General features: G+C 40.0%; 1 protein-coding gene across 1 annotated transcript in view; it reads right to left on the reverse strand.

The window, feature by feature from the left end:
- The window catches only part of GNA14 (G protein subunit alpha 14), a 150,915-nt gene extending 130,822 nt beyond the window's left edge, over nt 1–20,093 (reverse strand). The window contains exon 1 of the mRNA XM_039845393.1: nt 19,938–20,093. Coding sequence (XP_039701327.1) covers nt 19,938–20,061 — 124 coding nt within the window. The 5' untranslated portion in view covers nt 20,062–20,093. The remainder of the gene's footprint in view (nt 1–19,937) is intronic.
- Between the last annotated feature and the right edge of the window lie 948 nt (nt 20,094–21,041).

Consider the following 21,041-nt stretch of genomic DNA (forward strand, 5'->3'; position numbering starts at 1 on the left):
TCAAAGATGATTATAAGAGATGAAGAGAATGTGAATGGGAGATTTATTATGGGCCAGATTTATTACTGCCAAATAGGTGGTGTTTACTTAAGTAGAAAAAGAGAGAAGTCACTTCTAATATTCTTGACTGTAAATAAATGTCCCTTAAGACCGATTTCCCTCGACTGCCTTAAAACCATTCTCTCCTTTATCCCAATGAATAAATGAAAATGGTACGCATCGCTTCCACCCACATTCTAATGACCAAAACTAGACATACTGCACATCCATCCCACTGTCTCACACAGAATCAACCAAACCATTCTGGGTCCTTAGTTCCTGGGCTATCTGGATCAGAGTCCTGTATCTTTGTTTTCAGTGTGTTTCCTCAATAAATCCTGGAGCCCCATGCAGCTCAATTTTGACACCGTGTCACATGCAGATAAACACAATGAGGCAACTAATGTATTTAATTCTCCAATTCTTTCTCAATCTTTACAAAATGACAAAGGAAAGATGAATTCTTAATTTTCAAAATGTATCCTCGAAATGTCCTCTCTTTATCACTCTTCATCTTAATATTTTCCGCACAGAGAGAAAACATTCCCTGAAACTTGCTGAGTCTCAACACTCCCTCCAAAAAAAAAAGCCCCACAGCTTTTGTCTTTCCTCTTCCCCACTTCAGTTCTCTAATACAGATCAACTTGGCCTCCCTCATTTCTTTAGCATTCTCTCTGCATCATCCCCTGTCTAAATTCTCCCCATGGAGAGCACCCATTGACCTAGTGAAAAAGAATTTTGTCCTTAAAGAAACAGAGGTGGTAGATGGCAAATACCCCCACGACCATAATTCACTGTAAATCCCAAGAGCATTTAAAACAGCAGAAGCCAGCTTGCCTCGTAAAGGGTTATGAACTTGGAAAGACAAGGAGGTTTAAAGGTCTAATTTAATCAAAAGTCCATTTACATTTGTCAATCTTACTTTCCTCTGTATCTGCAGTTTTTGGCACTGAGAAAGTTCTCAATTGCCTGTGGAATAAAGGCAAATGGTTTTGCTGCTGAAACAAATGTGACAGGAGCCCTATCACAGGACCTTTACACAGTAAGAAATGCAACTGGCCACTTGATTCTATCAGTCTCCAAATTAGCCATCAACTGTTTAGGGAATAAACACTCCCAGTGCCTCTCAGTAATTATCCCAAATTAATTGGGATGTCAGGAGAGAATGTCTGTAAGCCATTAAAGAAAAATCAATCTTAAGGGGCATTTATTTATAGTCTAGAATATGAGAAATGCCTTATTTCTTTACTTAGGTAAGCAGCACTAATTTGGTAATGTACTAATTGGTTCTCTTCACCTCCAGAAAAACTTTTCCAAGATCTCACCATCAGGAAACAGCACTTTCTGTCCTGCCCTCACCAGGCACTCAGCATGATCTTTATCTGCCATAGATCACTCAACGTTTGTGTCACCTCTCCAAAGGACTTGGGACTCTCCATCAGAGTAGGATGACCAAGCAGGAACTGATTCACATTTTCCCTTAACACATGTCCCAAGGCCTTTTGTCCCTTAACTAACCTGTTTATCATCATATACAGTCTGTACTTAAAACATCCCAACTCAGCATTGGTGGTTGAAAAGGATGTATATAGAATTATGTATATTATTGCATATCATCTATATGCTATATATGTATGTTTAAACAAGTGAAGAATTGTATCATATCCAAGGCTTCACTTTGCATGCAAGCCTTCAAAGTGCTACAGAATCATCAGTTCTTCTGGTTTAATGTTTTTTTTTTTAATCAGGGAGAGCCCATAGTACAAAAGAGAACATGGAATTGAAGAGCGCACAATATTTTCTTGTTTCATAGTAACTCAGTTTTTTCATATCTTGATCTTGAAGCCATAGTTTATGGTATAAATGTGGATTAAAGGAACAAAAGATTTGTCTAGAATCTCAGAGTTCTTAGTCACAGAGTAGGATGGGAAGTGCTCAAACTGTGGTATTTGTGCTGAGATACAAGATGTCAAAGACATCAACATTCTGGATTATTTGTAAATGACTGATCCATTAAGTGACTCTTCTAACTTCACATGGCTTCATTACGGCCTACCTAGGGATAGAACCGTGGGTGTCACTCAAAAGATTTAACATTTATGGCATAGCAATGGCACTAACCAATTAGAACAGATGCTGTTCCACTTGTAGGGGCTGGAATGAAGAAAGCTAACTGCAGTGAGAGGCATTACTTATTAGCTGCTAGGTAGTGGGAGAGTTGAACTATTCCAGAGGTGAAGCCCTGATATCTAGTCTGGAGACAATAGAGAGAAAGGGCAATCAGGCTAATGATTATTTACCAATTAGCATATGAATATTTCAATATTTAATTCAATATCACCTGGTACGCTGATGCTCACCAGCTGATTACCAGCCATGGCTACAGCTCTTTCCTAAGCACAGAACCAAGACCACGTAGCAGTAGAGGGAAAATACTTCTTAATCTAAGTTACAATGTCCAGCCCTGTCACTTACATCACTATTCAAATTTAAACATCATAAAGGCCTCATCCTTATTCTGGGAAAAAAAATTAGAGTCAGTGACCAGATGAAATCAGAACTCTATTTTCAGCTCTCTATGTCTAGCAAAGTCCCCTCTCTAAATATCTGAAATGTAGATGACTAATCTCTGTAGCCCCAATTTCAATCTTGGTTTCCACACTCATATAGACATATTGACCAGAAAATGTCTAAAAACAGAACTGCTGATTTCCTCTCCCCCTCCCCTTACTCTCATCTATCTCCATAAATGGCATTACTATTGATGCATTTGCTCAAGTCAAAAAACCAGGGATCATCCAGATTCCATCCTCGCATACCCCTGAGACATCTATCAATACATCTAATCAACCCTACCTTCAGCACGCATAACCCAGTCTAACCAATTCAGTCAATCTCCATAATTCCTATGCTAGTCCCAGACACCATGACAGGTCACCTAGACAATTCGATAGCATCTTGGTCTCCCTGCTTTCCACTCTTACCAAATACAGTCTATTCTCTGTCCAGTAGTCTGAGTTTCCTTTTTTAAAAGACAATCAAATCACCTCCCTCTGCCAATCATTGCTCCCTTGGTCTTCCACAGCACTTAAATAGAAATCCAAACTCCTACTTCTCTAAGCACACCTTTCATACCTGCTCTCCCTGAGCAAAACATAATGCCTTTAGCTCTTCCTGAAATCCACTGAGCCTATTTCTATCTCAGGCTATTTCCTTAGCCTAAAATCTTATGTCACTCCCTGGTATGCTATTCTCTGGGTCTTCATGTAGTTTGTCCCACCTCTCAACCCAATCTCCCCTCAATAGTCACTCTCCTCAAAGATGCCTTTCTATTTAAACCAGACTCACCAATACCCCAGGTTTCCAGCCTCCACTTTCTAGCCTCTTCCTCTGCTTTTTTCCTTCATAGTACTTACCTAATCTAAAATCATCCTACATATCTATTTATTGTTACACTACAGTATAAACACCATAAGGGCAGAAGTTTTTAATTGTTCTCTTCTGAATCCCAGAGGTCTAGAACAGGACCTGGCCCACAGTTAGCTCTTAGATATTTATGACAGGAATAATTGATTTTTTTTAACCCGCCTACTAAAACATGGTCACTTTCTGAAAATTCTTCTTTGGTATGCACACGTTATCTTGACATTACATTGCTTTTGTGATATTTAAAGGATTTCATTGTTGAATTCTTATCTTGGAATGCATTCTTCATGCTACTTCAACAGGGAAGAAACAAGTAATATCATGGTAAACCACCTAAGGAGTATAGATGCTTATCATAGATTTCTAGAATTTCAGAGCTGAGATTTTAGTGATCATCCATCATCACGGTCTCATTTTACTACAGCTCTCAAGGGTTTTCAGAGCTTTGCCATCCAATATGGTGGCCACTAGTCACATGGGGCCATTAAACACTTAAAATGTAGACAATCTGAATTGAAATGTGCTGTAAGTATAAAATACAAACCAGATTTCAAAGATTCACTATGAAAAAAGTTTATATCTCACTGATAAATATTATCCATTACATGTTGAATGATTATATTTTGATATATCATATTAAGTAATATATATTATTAAAATTAACTTCACCTATTTCTCTTCATGTTTTTTAAAAATAAGACCTGGAAACTTTTAATTACTTGTATGGCTCACATTTGCAGCTCCCATTCTATTTCCATTAGACAGTACTGGTTTCGGTAAGGTTAAATGATTTGCCCAAAGTCCCACTGCAATGGAAGACACAGCAGCACATGCCAGATGTTTTCCTCCACTCAGCTTCTTTCTACTTCATAAACCAGCCATGGATGCCCTACAGTAGTTCTTTGCCAGGGTCAAAGACAAGAGCGGTAAGAGCAAGGAATACTTGGAACCAAACTACCTGGTCAATCAAATCCCAGCTCCACATCTAGTTGTTTATAACCTTTGGCAGCTCATTTAATCTTTTACTTTGGTTTCCTCATCAAATGGAAAAAGTATATTGCATACCTCAATAACTTATAAGGATGAAATAAATTAATAGATATATATCCCTTAGAATCGTATCTGGCATATAGTCATTATTATATAAGTTTACTGCTATTATTATTATTATTAAATATTCATATGCTTTAAAGTAAATTGAAGGCTAGAAGGTTTTTAATGACAGTGTTAGCTCAGGAGTCATTTTTATGTCAATAGATATTTCTACAATGAGAACTTCCAGTCAATTACCAATTCAATATATTTCTGTCCCTGACGAACCTGTTCCAATACACTGAGAGTATTATACATGTAAAGTCTCATATTACATGATAATTCAAACATGGTTAGAGAACAAAAGAATATGAAGAACTCTATTTATGTTCACCAAGGCAAACAGCAACCAGATAGTATTTCCTCAGTTGTGCTGGAGGGATGCAACACACACACACACGCACATGCATATCAGTTTCTCCCCTGAGTAATCAAGGTAACTAACGCTGCCACTATAACTGAAGACTTACTGTGGAAACTCAGAGCTATAAGAATTTAGAGACTGCTGAATCCAGTCTCTTCATTTGAGCAATAAAGGAGCTTCCATGACTTTGTGTCTTGCCCAAGGTCACAATGCAAATTAAAAGCCATACTGAGACTCACATCAAAGATTTCTGGCAATCTGTCCACATGGTTTTAAATAACATCCAGCTTTTTCAGGTAGTTGAAAGTTTAAAAGTACTCAAAGGAAAAGCAATTCATTAAACGGGCAACGCAGCAAATGTAATGTGTTTAGAATTTTGAAAAAAATGCAAATTTGAAATATTTCTAATTATAAGTCTAACAGATATCATAATATAAATTAAGGTATTCTTTGGGTTTTCCTAATCATAATAATTAAAAACTAAACCCTTTCTGTTTTGGCCAACATGATTCTCCTTAAAGAGAAAAATGAGTTTAAACAGAAAAATTTCAGATACTCAAGATGAAAACTTTAAACAAAGGAATATAGTTTTCTTGAACAGTGAGCTTCTTGACCATTTTCTGGTTTGCATCAAGATATAAAACTCCATTGTAGATAGAATCAGTTTGATTATCCTAAAGGCAAATTCAAATTGCCTTGGAAGTGCTAACTGATTTCAAATTATCTGGTGGTGATGGTAGTGTGTGTGTTTGTATGTGTGTGCGTGTGTGTACAGATTAAATTGGCTTTATTGAGGCCATGCCTATTTGATAGCCACTACCTTTAGTGTCCAATCTTTTCTTGATGAGCTTATGTTAAATAAACCAAAGCCGCCTCTTCATTTCTCCTACTTGCCCATCCCCTAATGCAGATACAAATTAAATTATTAGACAAAGGAGAAAGGGACAAATACGAAGCAGAGAGAAGATATTAAAGGGAGTGAGTCAGTCAACTTTTAGACATTTTAGAACAAAAAAGCAGCATTTAAACCAAAATGCTTGCTTTGAAGGCTTACAGCTAGTGGAATTTTCAGTAGGCTTATGGTTGGTGTTAGGATTTCATATTTAATTCACTATTTCACCTTGTTCTTTAACTCATTCTTAAATAGCTTAACATTTCCACTGAAACAGGAGTGAACAATAATACATGGATAAGATGTGTTCAAACACAGGAAACCCAAAGCAGAATATAGACAAACATTAAGAAATGACTTCATACCTCTCATTTCTTGAATCTGAGTTTTTCTTGTTTACTTTAAAATGACAGTAAAAGAATTAGAAATGACAGTTATGAGACAGCTACGAAAGCTAAGAAAGTATAGAATCTATAACAAATTAGATAATGAAAAAACTAGTTGCATTGTAGATAGCAGTCGATACAGAATCCAATCAATTTTAAAGTTTTCTTTTAAATAGTAAAAATTGCAATAAAAGAATAAGTGATGCTCTGGGATGCAAGAAAACATATGAATTTGAAACATCATCTGAACTGTTAGGTCAAGATCATAAATCTTTTCTTGGATGGGTTAAACTTTGCAAGTCCCATAGGATGAAGAAATAATACCCAGATCATACATGTAGTAATAATACTCTTAAGTTAAATTTAAGAATAAGTAACCAGGAGTCAGCATTAAGGTTTTCTTTTGATGCTGTTATTATTTAAGGTATTTCAATCTGAAATTATCTGAATTGTGATAAATTTATGTGTTAACAATATAAATGTGATTATTTGATTTGATTACATTTAGAAACAGTATTTTATTACATTTAGAGACTGTTTATTATATTTGAGATTGTTTAAACGAATGAGATAAATTTAACCTATAACTTTAGGTTTAGGAAATCTACTGGAGTCTCTTAAATGCTTAGCTTTTGCTTGCCGCTTTGTCAGGGGTTTGAAATAGTTGAGGATACTCAAGTTTTTTAAATGTGTAAATATGTTTAAAATATTTAAAGGAAATTTAATCATTTAACTCACTGAATAAATGGAGTTAACTTAGTAGTAAATTAAAAACTAAAGAATTAAGTGAAATGCATGGTTATTTTTATACAAATATATCACAGCATGTCGTATATCACTAGAATGTTGACGATGGTGTGAGAATGAGAGACCCAGATACAACACTGTGCACCAGCTGACTAATCACATCACCACATTAGATTCCCTCCCCCTTATTACATTCTTACTTTTCTTAGAATTGCATGATTTAGAAAGAACGCCAGATAAATTGTTGAGTATTAAGAAGTTAAATGCAAAACAGAATGCATAATATTTTATTAACTAGGATGCTAGTTTAGCTACTATTTGAAAAGGGTACCATCCCTAATATCCAAAATATACAAAGAACTCATACAACTCAATAACGACAAAAAAACGATCTGATCAAAAAATGGGCAAAGGACCTGAACAGACACACTTCTCCCTAGAGGACATACAAATGGCCTACAAACATATGAAAAGATGCTCAACATCGCTAGCTATTAGGGACATTCAAATCAAAACCACAATGAGATACCATCTCAAACCTGATAGAACAGCTATAATCCATAGGACACATAATAACAAATGTTGGAGAGGATATGGAGAAAAAGGAACCCTCATACACTGCTGGTGGGACTGCAAATTGGTACAGCCACTATGGAAAACAGTATGGAGGTTTCTCAAAAAACTAAGAATTGATCTACCATTTGATCCAGCAATCCTTCTACTGGGTATTTACCCCAAGGACTTGAAAACCCATATCCAAAAAGATATTTGCACACCGATGTTCATAGCAGCATTATTCACAGTGGCCAGGACATGGAAGCAACTGAAGTATCCTATGATAGATGATTGGCTAAAGAAGCTGTGATACATAGATAAAATGGAATATTACTCAGCCATAAGAAGAGATGAAATACTGCCATTTGCGACAACATGGATGGACCTCGAGATAATCATGCTAAGCGAAATGAGCCAGACAGAAAAAGTTGAAAATCACATGATATCACTTATATGTGGGATATAAACCTAAAAGCAACAAATGAACAGGACAAACAGAGACTTATGGTTTATGGACAATAGACTAGTGGTTACCAGAGATTAGGGAGGCAGGGGGGATGGTAGACAGGATAAAGTGGGTCAAATATGTGATGATAGAAAAAAATCTAACTATGGGAGGTGACCACACAGTGTAAATATATATATGCCTTACTGTTTAAAAAAAAAAATGAATATTGTGCCTGGGAATGGCATTAAAACATTTTTGAAGCCAGATAAAATTTCACCAGAAAAAAAGGTGCCATCATTCTTAGTTCAGGGCTACTATGGCAGCTTCATGGCATCGGGGACAATTGCTTTTTCTATATCTTTGCTTTTTCAACTTCAACACCTACTTCCATCTCCCGGTAAAAGATAGTTGCTCTAGCTCCTACCACCAAGTCAGCATCATTTTCTAGAAGAAAGCCCCCTTTCCTTTTAAGATCACAACTCAGAAATTGCTTATGACCATAGGTTTTTTGACTAAGTTATGGGCATAACTTAGTCAAACAGCCACACCTAGCAGCAGGTGAGCTGAGAAATATATAGGCTTTAGCTCGTGTCTGTGCCCAGATAAAACTTCTAGTATTATAGAAGGAAAGAACAGATATTCGGGAGACTGCTAGCAGTCTCTGCTATAAATATGCCACTTTTTAAGTAAAAAAAATAAATAAATAAGAGTCTTCATTTTTGTGTATAAGAAAATCTGAAAGCTTAGGATATAAATAAGATGCATGAAATAAATCATTGGTTCCAGAACATCAGCCCACAGTCAAATGTCAGTGTGCAATGAAGTTTTCATTCATCCAAAAGTGAAAGTTTAAAAAGAACAAATAGTAAGTTGGTCATAAAAGTATGTTCATGCAATTTAAAGTGTTACCCTCTATTAAGAATAAACCCTCTCTATCTTTTGAAATTAAAATATCCTTTCTTTTATGCAAAAATGTTAATAGTAAATGGCCACATATTTGTTTCTTCAGCAAATGTTTCTGGAACACCCAGGCACTACCAAAGATGCAAAGGATTCACTGGTTCCAACAGTACCTACAGTCATCAATTTCAAATTCCAGTGGGGAAGACAGATAATAAATACAATATCAGAAATCGTTTCAGACTAGGATAATAACTATTTGAAAAAAGAAATATGGAATGGGCTATGGGAAAATATTCTGGGGAGACTTAATGTGGATTGGAGAGTCAGTGAAGGCTTCCAAGAGAAAAGGATATTTAAGACAGTCTGAAAATGAGTGGCTGTTACAAAGAATAGTAAGAAGCATGCTATAGGAACACAGATCGGCATGTGCAGAGGCCTAAGAAGAAATTGACCTAGTGAAGGCCCTAAAAGAAGGTTTTGTAGCCAAAAATGAATGATCACAGGGAATAATGGCAGAGGGGTGGTAGGGGACAGAGAGAGGGGCTCACAAGCCATGCACAGATTTTAGATTTGCACCCAAGGGCAATGAGAAGACAGAAATGTTTTGAGCAGGAAAATAATCATCGGATTTACATTTTTAAAAGGTCATTGGCTACAGTGTGGAGAATGGACTCGAGGCTTAGGAGTGGTAGATAATGAAGTAATCCAGACAAGAAAGGAAGGAGTAGAACAGCAAAGAAGATGGCAAGAACTGGGCACAGTAGAGATTTGGCCTCTTGGAGTAGCTTCTGGTGAGATGTTGGCTCTGGATGACAGAGAAGTAGGACTGTGATTAAGAACCAGTCTGAAAGCAGACTGCCTGAGTTCAAATCCTATCTCTGCCCTGACTGGGGAACCTTGCCTTGTGGCCTCAGTTTCCTCATGTGTGGAATGGAAAGGGTAATACTAACTGTACACCAAGGCATGGTGAGGAATAGGCAAGATCCTTCATCTAAAGTGTCTAGAATAATGATTGGATGTATAATTGTTACTATCTTATTATTATTTCCATTTCTAGTGTTATGTGTAGTAGAAGAATCAAGAAAACTCTGGATTCTAGTGGGGGCACCTGGGTGGTCCAAGGTACCCTTTATTAAGATAAGATAGATGGAAATGCACGATTTAGGGAAAGAACGAAAGACTCTTCAATTTTACTCAATGTGTTCAATTTTGGATGTGTTAAGGAGTTTATAATCATGTCTAATGTCACTGTTTTTAGATGAATACATTAAAATGTTTAACATTCTTACTCAGCAAATTTTTTAAATGGATGTTCCCATTTTGTTTCATTTAGCAAATTTTTTGAAACACTCAAAATTCCCAAATCTGAAAACTGTTTGAAATAACAATTACAATGATTTATATCAACAAATGCAATATATTTCTATGTGGAGCACATAATCTCTTACCCTTCAAATATCTCCACTTAGTGCAATATAACATGACTGCTTTTGTCGGCTGCACAAAAAGAGGCCAATTTCCTATGAAATCTGCTCAGGTAATGATACGGCTCTTAACACACCAAACTAAGATCCTAAACTTCAGGGAGTGTAATTCCTTGCAATGACTGCATGCCCTTCTAGAGCTTCCAAATTTCTTATTCATAAAACTAAGTGTGAGATGGGCCTCTAAAGTCATGAGGTCTAACTCCTTTATTTTACAGACAGTTCTATACATATTTAGAAAATTTACATAAAGACCATGATGAGTTATGATTTTTTTTTCAAATTATTTTAGAATAAAGCAATAGAAAAGAACTGGCAAATTTGTCAATATAATTTCAGCTACATGTCTAAGTTTTAGCATGTACAGTTACTAAAATAAGTCTGTAGAGAAATACAAGGAATATTTTCCAAGTATTTCATTCCTGGGACCTAGGCTCAAGTTTCCTATTTTGACACCACTAATCTAGGTATAAATACATATTCAATATGAGTAATTAGCCAAGATATTGAACATTTTTAGAAAATCAATTTTGGAATTTTCTAATTTGCCTTTCTTAAAGAACAGCCCTAGGCCTATCTTCTTTTCACGAATGTTTCTAGATCACCAAACAACACAGATTTTTCAGCTCCTATAAAAAAATTCTTCATACTTTTCATCTAGTATTTCATGTAAACCACACATAGAGACATACATATTCATTCAACCAGTATTCATTCAACCAGTATAAGCTCTGTACTCAACAATGTGCGATCAGTGGTGAGCCCTCGTGGAGTTCAAGATCTCATTTGAAACTCTTCTTAAACTTATCAATTGCCTAGATGTGGCCCACCCACAGCTATGCAGATATTGGAACTTTCACAACATTTGATAACTTTTATTTTTCTCTTAACTTTTTTTATATATGACAGTCCTTCTAATCCAGGAAGCAATCTTTTCAAAATTTCATATAACTCAAAATAGAACCCAGAATACGCAGATGTTTCTTCCCTAATCTAATTTGAGAACTGAAATTGGTTTCATAAAATTGAAAACTATGTCAATAACTGGAACCATTTTGCTTTCTTTTCAATTTGTACTATCAGATTAGGGAGAAAGGAGAAATAAATCACCTTATATCCTTGATTCCAAGACTTATTGCCACACAAATAAACATTTTTAAGGTTGAGATGTCTTTTCATTGAAATGGTACGTTTGCTATGGTGGTTTTGGCTCTCCCAAAAAGCTGTTCTAAAATCAATGGCAGGTCTTACAATCAAAGTTGCCCTAGAAACAAAGGAATGCAAAATGAAGACTTACTCAATGAAAGAATGGGTTGGCAACTCAGAGACTGGACTTGGTTCTACTGCCAATTAAATACTGACCACCAAGCCCTGTGACATCTGCTGAGTCTCTTCACCCTTCTGAACCTTCTCCCCCCTTCCAGAAAATGAAGTTTTGCACTTGTGTTTCTCAAACTCTCTGTGGTAAGATACCAGTTTTTAAAACTCCCCTCATTTGCAAACTGATACATTGATGAAATATAATGGAAATACCCTTCCACGCCATAGCAATGTTATATTGTTATAAAAGTTCCCAGATGATTAATCTCAATTTCTGTACTTGTCTTGTGTGCACAGACTGGCATGGGCATTTTGAGTGGCACTGACTTAGACTACAAGACACATCACTATGTAGATTAAATGATGGCTCTGCAAATGATTTACCACTTTAGTTTATTTTTATTCAATAATACAATTAGCTTATATTTACCAATTATCTAGTAGCTGAGCAACAGAAACAAAAATTTTGGGGTTGACTTATCCAAAAGGAAAGTGTTACTCATAGTAAATTCAAAAGCAGTGGCATAGTTAATACATCTGTTGGTCACCGACAACTTACCAACAATACAGGTATCTTTCAGGCAACATAATAAAAGATAAGTGTTCTCTTTTCCTCTCATGTGTTATAAAAAATACAAAATGTGAGAATTTATCACTTAAAAAAACTTGATAACCAGGAATAATTACTTTTGGATGAAAAATACCAGCCAATATTCCACGGAGGGTGAATTTTCAAAGAGAAGACTGATATATGGTAGCTCTTTCTAGAATACGCTTCCTTTGCACGACTTAGTGCATGATAGAAAGGTAACTACTTAATGGTTATTAGGCATAAAGCCATTGCAATTTATAGGAGCGCAATTTTTTGAGTAGCACCTCAAAGTGCAAGAATGCATGTGAATGTGACCACTTGTTGCTTTTTAAGGACTCTAGCCAAGGTAGAACATATGTATGTGCTTCCTCTTTCTCTTTGCTCACCAACCTGGAGACAAAGGCTAAAAAAAGACCCCTAAAAATTACCCATCTCAGACTCTGAAGACCCTTCATCAAGTTGATGAAGGAGATATTGCTTCAAGAAACAGAGTATTCCCTAGGCAGGTCAGTCCCAGGGCCTCCTGGATAACTGCTGAAACATAAGGACGTCTGCTTTAGAGCCTAGAGTGACAATCAGGGGCCATCCAGTCCTGAGCTCCAGGCCAGTGCTGTCAGACAGAGGTTCTCAACCTGAGCATGCATGAGGATCACCTGCAGGACTTGTTAATACAGACTGCTGGTCCCACTCCAGAATTTGATTCAGAGGGCCACAATGTGTTTGCATTTCTAACAAGTTCATGGGAGGTGCTGAAACTACTGGTCCTGATACATACTTCAAGAACCACTGGTATAAAACATCTGATGACAGAATTGGGAAGACATCCAAACTTTCATTTTATAGGTGAAGACTCTGGAGCTCAAAGGGAATGTCTTGCTCATGGCACATATCCAGTACTCAGAGCCCCCCACCAAAAAAAAAAAAAGATACTCAGGTCTCCAGAGCCTCAATGATCTGCTCACTTCATGATTCTGTTATGGCCACACATCAAGACCCTGCTCTCTAAGAAAGGGCACCTGCTGAGACTTCATGCTACTGACCCTTTTACCCACATGTCCTTTTGGGAACTACATGCTAGTTCTATTAGTGACCTCGTAATGGTAGTCAGGTGGCCTGAGCCCAAACACGGGGTTGGCAGCACAATAGGAACTACTTCTTAATTAGATTTTTAAACCCAAGAAGACTGGCCCCAGAGGACATATTCTCACAACTCTGCCATGCTGCCTCTCCACCAGCTCCCTGGCAGATGGGTACAATCGGATAGTCTGAGGTTTTGAAAAGTGACACAAGGATGCAGGAGACGGTGATCTGCAGCACTGCTGTAGAGGCAAGCATCAAGCACAGACTGAGTGACTATTGGGGTAGCGAGTCACTGGCTGTGTACTTGGCAGTGTGGTCTGACACCAGTGTCAAGATTCCCTTGGATCCTGCCCTTTGGCTGAGCTTGTTCTCCAATCCCCATTGATTCTGTGTGCTTCCTGCTTCCCCTCCAACAAATTATTCTTCTGCTTAAATGGTCTGTAACTAAGAACCCTGGTCAACATGATAGCCCGTAAATTTACTCATCAGCAGAGACAACTGCTCATAATGAAAATTAGGGCTCCTGCAGGGACTTCTATCTTTATAGAGATTTTCACTGATGCATTTCGATTCCCTTAACAGTGTTTGCTGCAGCAGCTAACTTGACTCATAGGGAGCCACACCTCTGGCCATGTCTGTGATGTATGACCCTGGCCAGAGTGATTGATCCAGGAGTTCGCCCTGATCTACAGCAGGACTTAGGCTCTCACAGGGGAAAAAGGGTCCAGAGAGCTCCTGAGGAGTTTAGAAAGGAGTGGCGCCAAGTCATGCTGATGACTGTGCTTGGAACTGCCCTGGCACTTGCTCTTTCCCAGTCTAATAAAAGTCAGTTCCTTTAATTTCATGAGTTACCCTGGCGAGAATCTTTCCAATAAAGTCCCCTTTTTGACTGAATTTCAACCTCGGTCATTAGTAACATAATAGCTTTTCTACACTGACTCATTGAAAATCCCTCTCTCTCTGTTTTCTCAGTCTAGCTACCTCTCTCCCTGCAACCCCACACATGGGAGTTTTTACAAGGAAACTTTTCTCTTGTGATTCAGGTATCATGGAAAAGAGAAAACAAAAGGTGATCAGGACTAGAAGCTATCTTAAAAAAAAGAAAAAGAACCTTTTGAAAGTCAACATTTTTTTACATGGCTTTTTGTCAAACTCCACTGTCATATTTTTCCATTTCATATCTGCTCATAGCCTCAAAACTTTTATCTTTTAACTCCATGCTTCAGAAATGTGGTTCTTTAGTTACTTAGACACTGGTGATTAATTTGAGTTAGTGGACTTAAGATCTTTGTTTCAAGTGGCTTAAGCATCTTAAAAGAGAAGGTAGAGTTGTCCACTAAAAGTAACCAAGAAACAGCTAGGAAGGGTGGTACAAGATGAACCTGCCTGAAAAGAAATGCTCAGAAAAATGATGAGGACATGTCACAGGAACACAGGAACCAGCATGAAGGGAATCTCATTATGCAAATCCAGTACAATTTAGGCACCAAAATAATTAAGCACAGTAATGAAGTAAAAATCATTGGTTTATAAAAATCCCTCAGAATTCATAAGTTCGTACAGACAATAAACAAATAAATAGGGGCAAAGGGAACGCTCTATAGTACAAAGTCTGTGGTAAATGTGGAGAGAGTGTTGGAGTTGGAAAATCATCATTTTGCAGCCATCATGTTATAAACTGGATCAGAAATCATCAACTGATACTAAATCTAGAGGGACATTTTGATCAAGAACAGGGTACCTGCATGGTCTTTGAAAGTATTTCCCATAAAATTATTAGACAGTGGAGAAAGGGGGCAATAGCTTAACTAGGTGATCAAACTTAACACAACGAGGAGCAGATGGACATCAGGTGCCTCCAGAGGTGATCCCCTGAGGACACAACATCACCTACCCAGAGTTCCAGCCAAGAACGCATAGTTGGAATCTCTAATTTTAAGAAAATCATCAGACAAACCCCAAATGAGGAACAATCTATTTAAAAAGAAAGAGGGGACTTTATGCTTAAAATTTTTTTTAAATCAAAAAAGCAATGAGAGACTGTGGAAATGTTCCAGAGTAAAAAAAAACTAATATATATGTATATAAATATATATTGTAAATATATATATTATATATATATATAATATATATATAAACTTACCCTCGAACATTTCATAAAAAGTGAAAGGAACACACAAATAAGAAAATCGGATAAAATTTCAATAGGTTGGGAATAAGGTATACCTGTGGTTTCTTGTGCTATATTTATCCTTATGAATTGTTCCCAAATAAAAAAATAATAATAATTTAGGGGAGGAGATTGACTGCAAAGAGGCACAGGGAAGTTTTGGGGATGATGGAAATGTTTTACATCATGATTGTGCTAATGTTTACACAACTGTTCACATTTGTCAAAACACATCAAACTGTATACTTAAAATTGGCGACTTTTATTGTATGTAAATTTTACCTCAATAAAGCTTATTTGAAAAGGCATAATGGGTAAAAGTCCATTACCTGAAAAGTTCTGTATTCATTTAAAGGCAGAATAAAGAGAGAGGGCTTGCATTTGTCCCTTGAGAGGCCTCTATGGACTGCTGTGTCGTGAATGGAAGAGGCTATCTGTAGAGGTTGGTTTATTCTAGCCAGGATGGACATAAGCCACAGACATGGTCCCATGGTCCTCCTACCCGAAGCATATTATAGCACAGAAACTAAGCATTTTTACATTAACATCTATTTTTGTAGTGAACACAGTCGTCACAAAAATAGTTAAAACACCAAAACTCAATGAAATCTGCCCCTGAGGAGTCCTTCATATTATCCCAGGTCCTAAGAACACCACTTAGTGTCCTCAGAAATTTCTCTTGGTAGGCTGGGAGAAGTTTGTGTATGTCCTGCACAAGCCCCCACATGATGACACCAGCATCCTACTCTCCCCATTTTTCCAGGCCCCACTCAGAGGATCCTCTCCTCCAAAAGCTCCCCCTTCACACTCTGCCAGTACAACCCTGCAGTCTCTTTTAAGCATCTATGACCATCTTCCTCGTAACGGTTACTTGTGAAAAAGCACCTCTAACTCAATGCTTGGAAATGATCCCCGGAACTGAGCGCTATGCCTGGCACTTTGGAAAAGCCTATTGGATTAAGCAAAGCGGAAGGAAGGAACGTGGGCATACATAACCATTTCACTCCTTTTCCTCTTCACACAGACAGAAAATTCTGTCACCGTCTACCGAGAAACCCATACTATTGGCACCATTTCCTCCAACAGACTTCAGCCCAGAACATGATAGCTCTTGGTTATTTGTTATAACCAATGCAGTAAAACTTTCTGGGACTTGGATTTTCCACACTTGGTGCAAGCAGGAAGAGACTTTAAAACCAGCTTATGGCTCAGAATCAGTAAGGGAGACTCAAAGTAAGACATTTCTGTTAAAGCACTAACAGGATTGTTTAAACAAACTGCTATGCAACCTATAACTGATCAACTAAAATGGAAAATGATACCTCACTGGTAGCTAAAAAAAAAATGCTCAAAAATGAAGCTATGATAGCTGACACCAATAGCTCATTGCCAAACAAAGCTGAGAACTTAGTCCACAGTGAGGAAAGGATAGAGCCAGTGTTTGAATCCAAGCTGTCTGGCCAAAAAACCTACATTTTTAACTCTTACACTGACATAAGTTAAATTCCAATTCTTCGATAAACATTCCTTCCAGATAGTTCCAACATGAGGTCTCCATCTAAAATTAAGCAATCAGAGTTGCTGGAGACACTCAACTCAATTAATGAGTAGCAGTTCACCAAGCCCCATTTAATACTAAAATAATAATAATAATAAAAGATCACATTTCTCCCCATTTAATTGCCATTGTCCAGACACTTTCTTCCTACACTGAATAGTACTCATCAGGCTTCTTATTATCCTACTTTTATCTGAGGAACTGATAAGGAATTTCTTACTACTAAAGTCCACCACCGGCTTTATTTCCCATCTCCTGCGGAGAAAGCATCACACTGACATCTTGCAATTACTAGCCCTAACTACAGGGCAACTTTTATCTTTCTTACAGACACTGACCCATCCTTTTATTAAGTACAAACGGGGAATATGGACTGACTTTGGAAACATCCTCAGATAATTTCGTTGTACAAGCATGCCTCCTGGTGAGAGTGGGCTTTTCAGGTCATTCCATGCATCACACAGGATCTTAAACTCCCATTTGCAAAATGGAGCTTTCACCTGAGGCATCTGAGCAGTGGATCATCTAATCTATCCACTACAGTCAGGTGAAAGAACTTTGCACTCAAACTGCATGACCTCAGACAAAACAGCACAGACCCTTCCCTGACTCCTGTATTTTCTGAGTCATTGGCTCCTCCTTTGTTTTGGGAAAAATGGAAGAGTGCCCTGCTCCCTTAAAGACTAAGAAATCGGAGGTTTTAAAGTCCAGCCTTCTGGAGTTCCAAACCACATGGACAGCTCCATGTGGTTTGGAAACTATTTCCAGCAGTTTCTGAGTCACTAGCACTGACATGAGAAGCTAATTACAACTGGGCACGATGAAAATGGGAGTCTTGGGAGCCCAGGCAGTCCTGCCTTGAGGAAGTAGGAAGAAGGTTAGGCTAAGGGCCTGGGGCAGGCGAAGAAGGATTCTAGTTGCCAGGATTAAATTTGACTTCCAGGGCAAACAAGTTATCTGCAAACATTCCTCCTCTAGTTTGAATGTAAATGCAAGCATTTTATTTCAAATGACTAGGCTTGTAACTAATACAGTATAGCTCAGTTTACTGCTACTTTTGCATACAAAGAGCCAGCATTTGCCAAGCTCCTGGTATATTCCAGAGAGTGTATTTCATTCTGACACAAACCAAAATATTTCAAAATGAAAGAGGGATTCAGCCTGTCCTTGACAAAAAAATATGCAGCTAAAGCCAGGCCCACCTCTATCATCTGTGGGGCCTGCAGCAAGAGTGCAGAGGCCCACATAATTACTACTTTAAAGTGCTAATCAAGCGAGCAAATTGTCACACAATCCTTCTCTCCTGAAAAAAATGTAGCTTTATAACCACCTGAAAGTCCAAGTACAATTTAGAATTCTCAGACCCCTCAGAGTTCCAAGCCAGACATGAAAGAGCCACCCTGGCCAATGGGCAGAATCCCTTTCCTTCCCCACCCAGGCTCCGTCTCTCCCCAGTGAGGCTTCCTGGGCACACCCGTGGACCCTCAGCCCACATTTCCAAGCTCTTACACAACTACGCACAGCTGCCCCTTTGGGCACTCCTAGGATGGGGATGGGGGTGGGGGTGAGGGAGTCTGCCCTCCCAGCTTGCACAGGTCCTGAAAGCAGTCTTAGGGACTCTGGGCAGGGAATTCCATTGGAGTAGGGGTGGCGGGGGGACAGGCTGCAGCATGAACTTTGGGTGGGCAGCTCAATTTAGCTTGGGACACTTAACCCAGTGGGAGTGGTTGGGGAAGGCCAGACCCTTCCCCTCTAAATCCAGGAAATAAGAGCAAAGGCTTCCTTGCCCAGGGCAACACTGACTAAAAACCTCTATTCTAACTAGATAGACTTCTCTTTAAGTTTTCTGGGAGGGTGACTCCTTATATTAAAAACAAATAAACTGGTATTAGAGACTTCCTGTCTGGAAGAAATGAAAAGAAAATTGAAATACTTGCAACTATCTAGGACGATTTGACAAGCCAATATCCTAGTCTAGAAGACAGAAAAGGTGAATATTCCTCAAAGAGCAAATGGATCGAACGGGGTTCTACAAAGTCAGAAAAATAGGTTCCTTTCCCTAGGGCATAAATTGGACAACCCTTAAATGTTTTTGTTTTTGAAAGTGGGTGTTCTACGTAGTGGCTGTTCAGGGAGACCAAAAGAGCCCGATGAACTAGCTGAGGCAGCTGAGGCCACAAAACCCAAACCCTAGAAACCAGCACGCACTGAATTGACTGGGCAAGGGAGGTTTGGGCCTGCTGCAAACAGAAAGGCCTTGCCAGAGGGAGCCACGGAGGCAAACAGAGTGGGGGGTCACAGTGAGGAGAGTGGCCAGCACCTGGGTTTCACCCCCACGACTAACCTGGTATCTGCTGCCCTTCCTCAAAGCAAGTTCACCAGTTTCCCGCGTCTCCATTTTTAATTCTCTAAAATGGGGATGTGACCTGCCTGCGTTACTGGCGGTGATACCCAGAACTTAACATAGCCTGGCACTTGGTAAGCGCTCAGTCAACTGTACCAATTTAGAGCTGAGAGAGCAGAAGCCAAAGCTGAACCCAAGAGGTGTATCAGGCGGCTCCCCAACAACGACCAGAACATCCAAAATGGGATGCGGCAGAAATTATGGGTGCCGGCAGCGGAGGTGTGGGGAGGTCGAGCCTTTAGAGAAAAAGACTAACCAGAATAGCTGGCTGACATATGTCAAGTGTTCCGTCTCAACCCTGTATGGGGGTAGCGAAAGTCGACCAGTTGGAGGTACAAAGGACAGGCGCCTAAGGCGTAGGTAAGCCCCCGGGATTGGAAGAAACCACGTTGCACCTCTCTCAGCTCCACGCCCGGCGGGGATCCCGGCAAGGGAAGCAGCGGGGAGGGAAGGTGTCAAGGAGACGCTGTCACTCACCCAGCAGCAGCAGCTTGAGCTCCCGGCGCGCGTCCTTCTTGTCCCGCCGAAGCTGCCTCTCGATCTCGGCGCTGATGCGCTGCGACTCTTTCTCCTCCGCGGACAGGCAGCAGCAGCCGGCCATGGTGCGCGCAGCAACCGACGGGGCGACGCGGTTCGGAGCGCCCCGATCCTCCGCCGGGCGGGTAGCTGAGCCGACCCTCGACGGGCACCCGGGTTCGGAGAGAAAAGATGCGGGCCGACTTGAGTTCCGTTGTAAGAGGCCTGGACCTCCGGAATTCACTCCCTCCCGCGGGTGGGCTCCAAGGCGGGAGCGAATCCTGAGCGCGGGGGAAAGCTCAAATACACCCCGGATCCGGGCTCACGCAGCCCGCACTAGCTCCAGGGAGGAGAGGGCAAGCTGCTGTTGGGAGCGTTGCCGACCCCGGAGATGGGCGTCCCTTGGCACAGGACAGACCGCGCGAAAAAGTTGGGGCGTCGGTGCCCTGGGAAGAGCGGACGCTCCCAGTCCTGGGGGTGGCCCAGGCAGGCTTAGAGATCGCGTTGGTGGAAAGCAAAGGGCCTGGCTGGCCTTGGCCTGGAGAGTTCCGAAAACCTCAGCAGTGACCGCAGTCTAAGACCCAGTGGAAATGTTCCTGCTCGCGCTTAAGTCTCTTAAGTGGCAGAAGGAGGCGGAGCGTCTGGAACCTGCAACTCTGGCGTCTGCCCGAGTTGGCCTTGCCGCACACCAAGCCGATGGCGCCTGCGGGCAAAAGGGGCGAGCAGGGAGCTGGGGTGTGGAGCCGGGTCACCTCGAGTCTTCAGGAGCAGCCCTGACACCTGCCTTCCTGGCTGTGGCTTACCCGCGCGGGTGGGCCGCTTGCTGAGGTTGCTGTGACCCGCGCGCTCTGGCCGCCAGGCCCTAGTCCCTGCCCAGATCCGGGTTCTGACAGGTGAGCGAGTTTCAGTAACACCCAGCCTCAACTCCTCCCAACTGCAAGAGGAGTGGAGGGAAGCAAAACTTCTGCCGCGGGACACAGCATGTCAAGGATGAGCCTGAGCTTTCTACCTCGACTTGAAGTTGAGGCTCTCACACCAGTCTCACCATCGCACACACCCTGGTTT

The sequence above is a fragment of the Pteropus medius genome, unplaced genomic scaffold (genome assembly GCF_902729225.1).
Source record: "Pteropus medius unplaced genomic scaffold, Ma_sr-lr_union100, whole genome shotgun sequence".
In the NCBI taxonomy this organism is placed as follows: Eukaryota; Metazoa; Chordata; class Mammalia; order Chiroptera; family Pteropodidae; genus Pteropus; species Pteropus medius.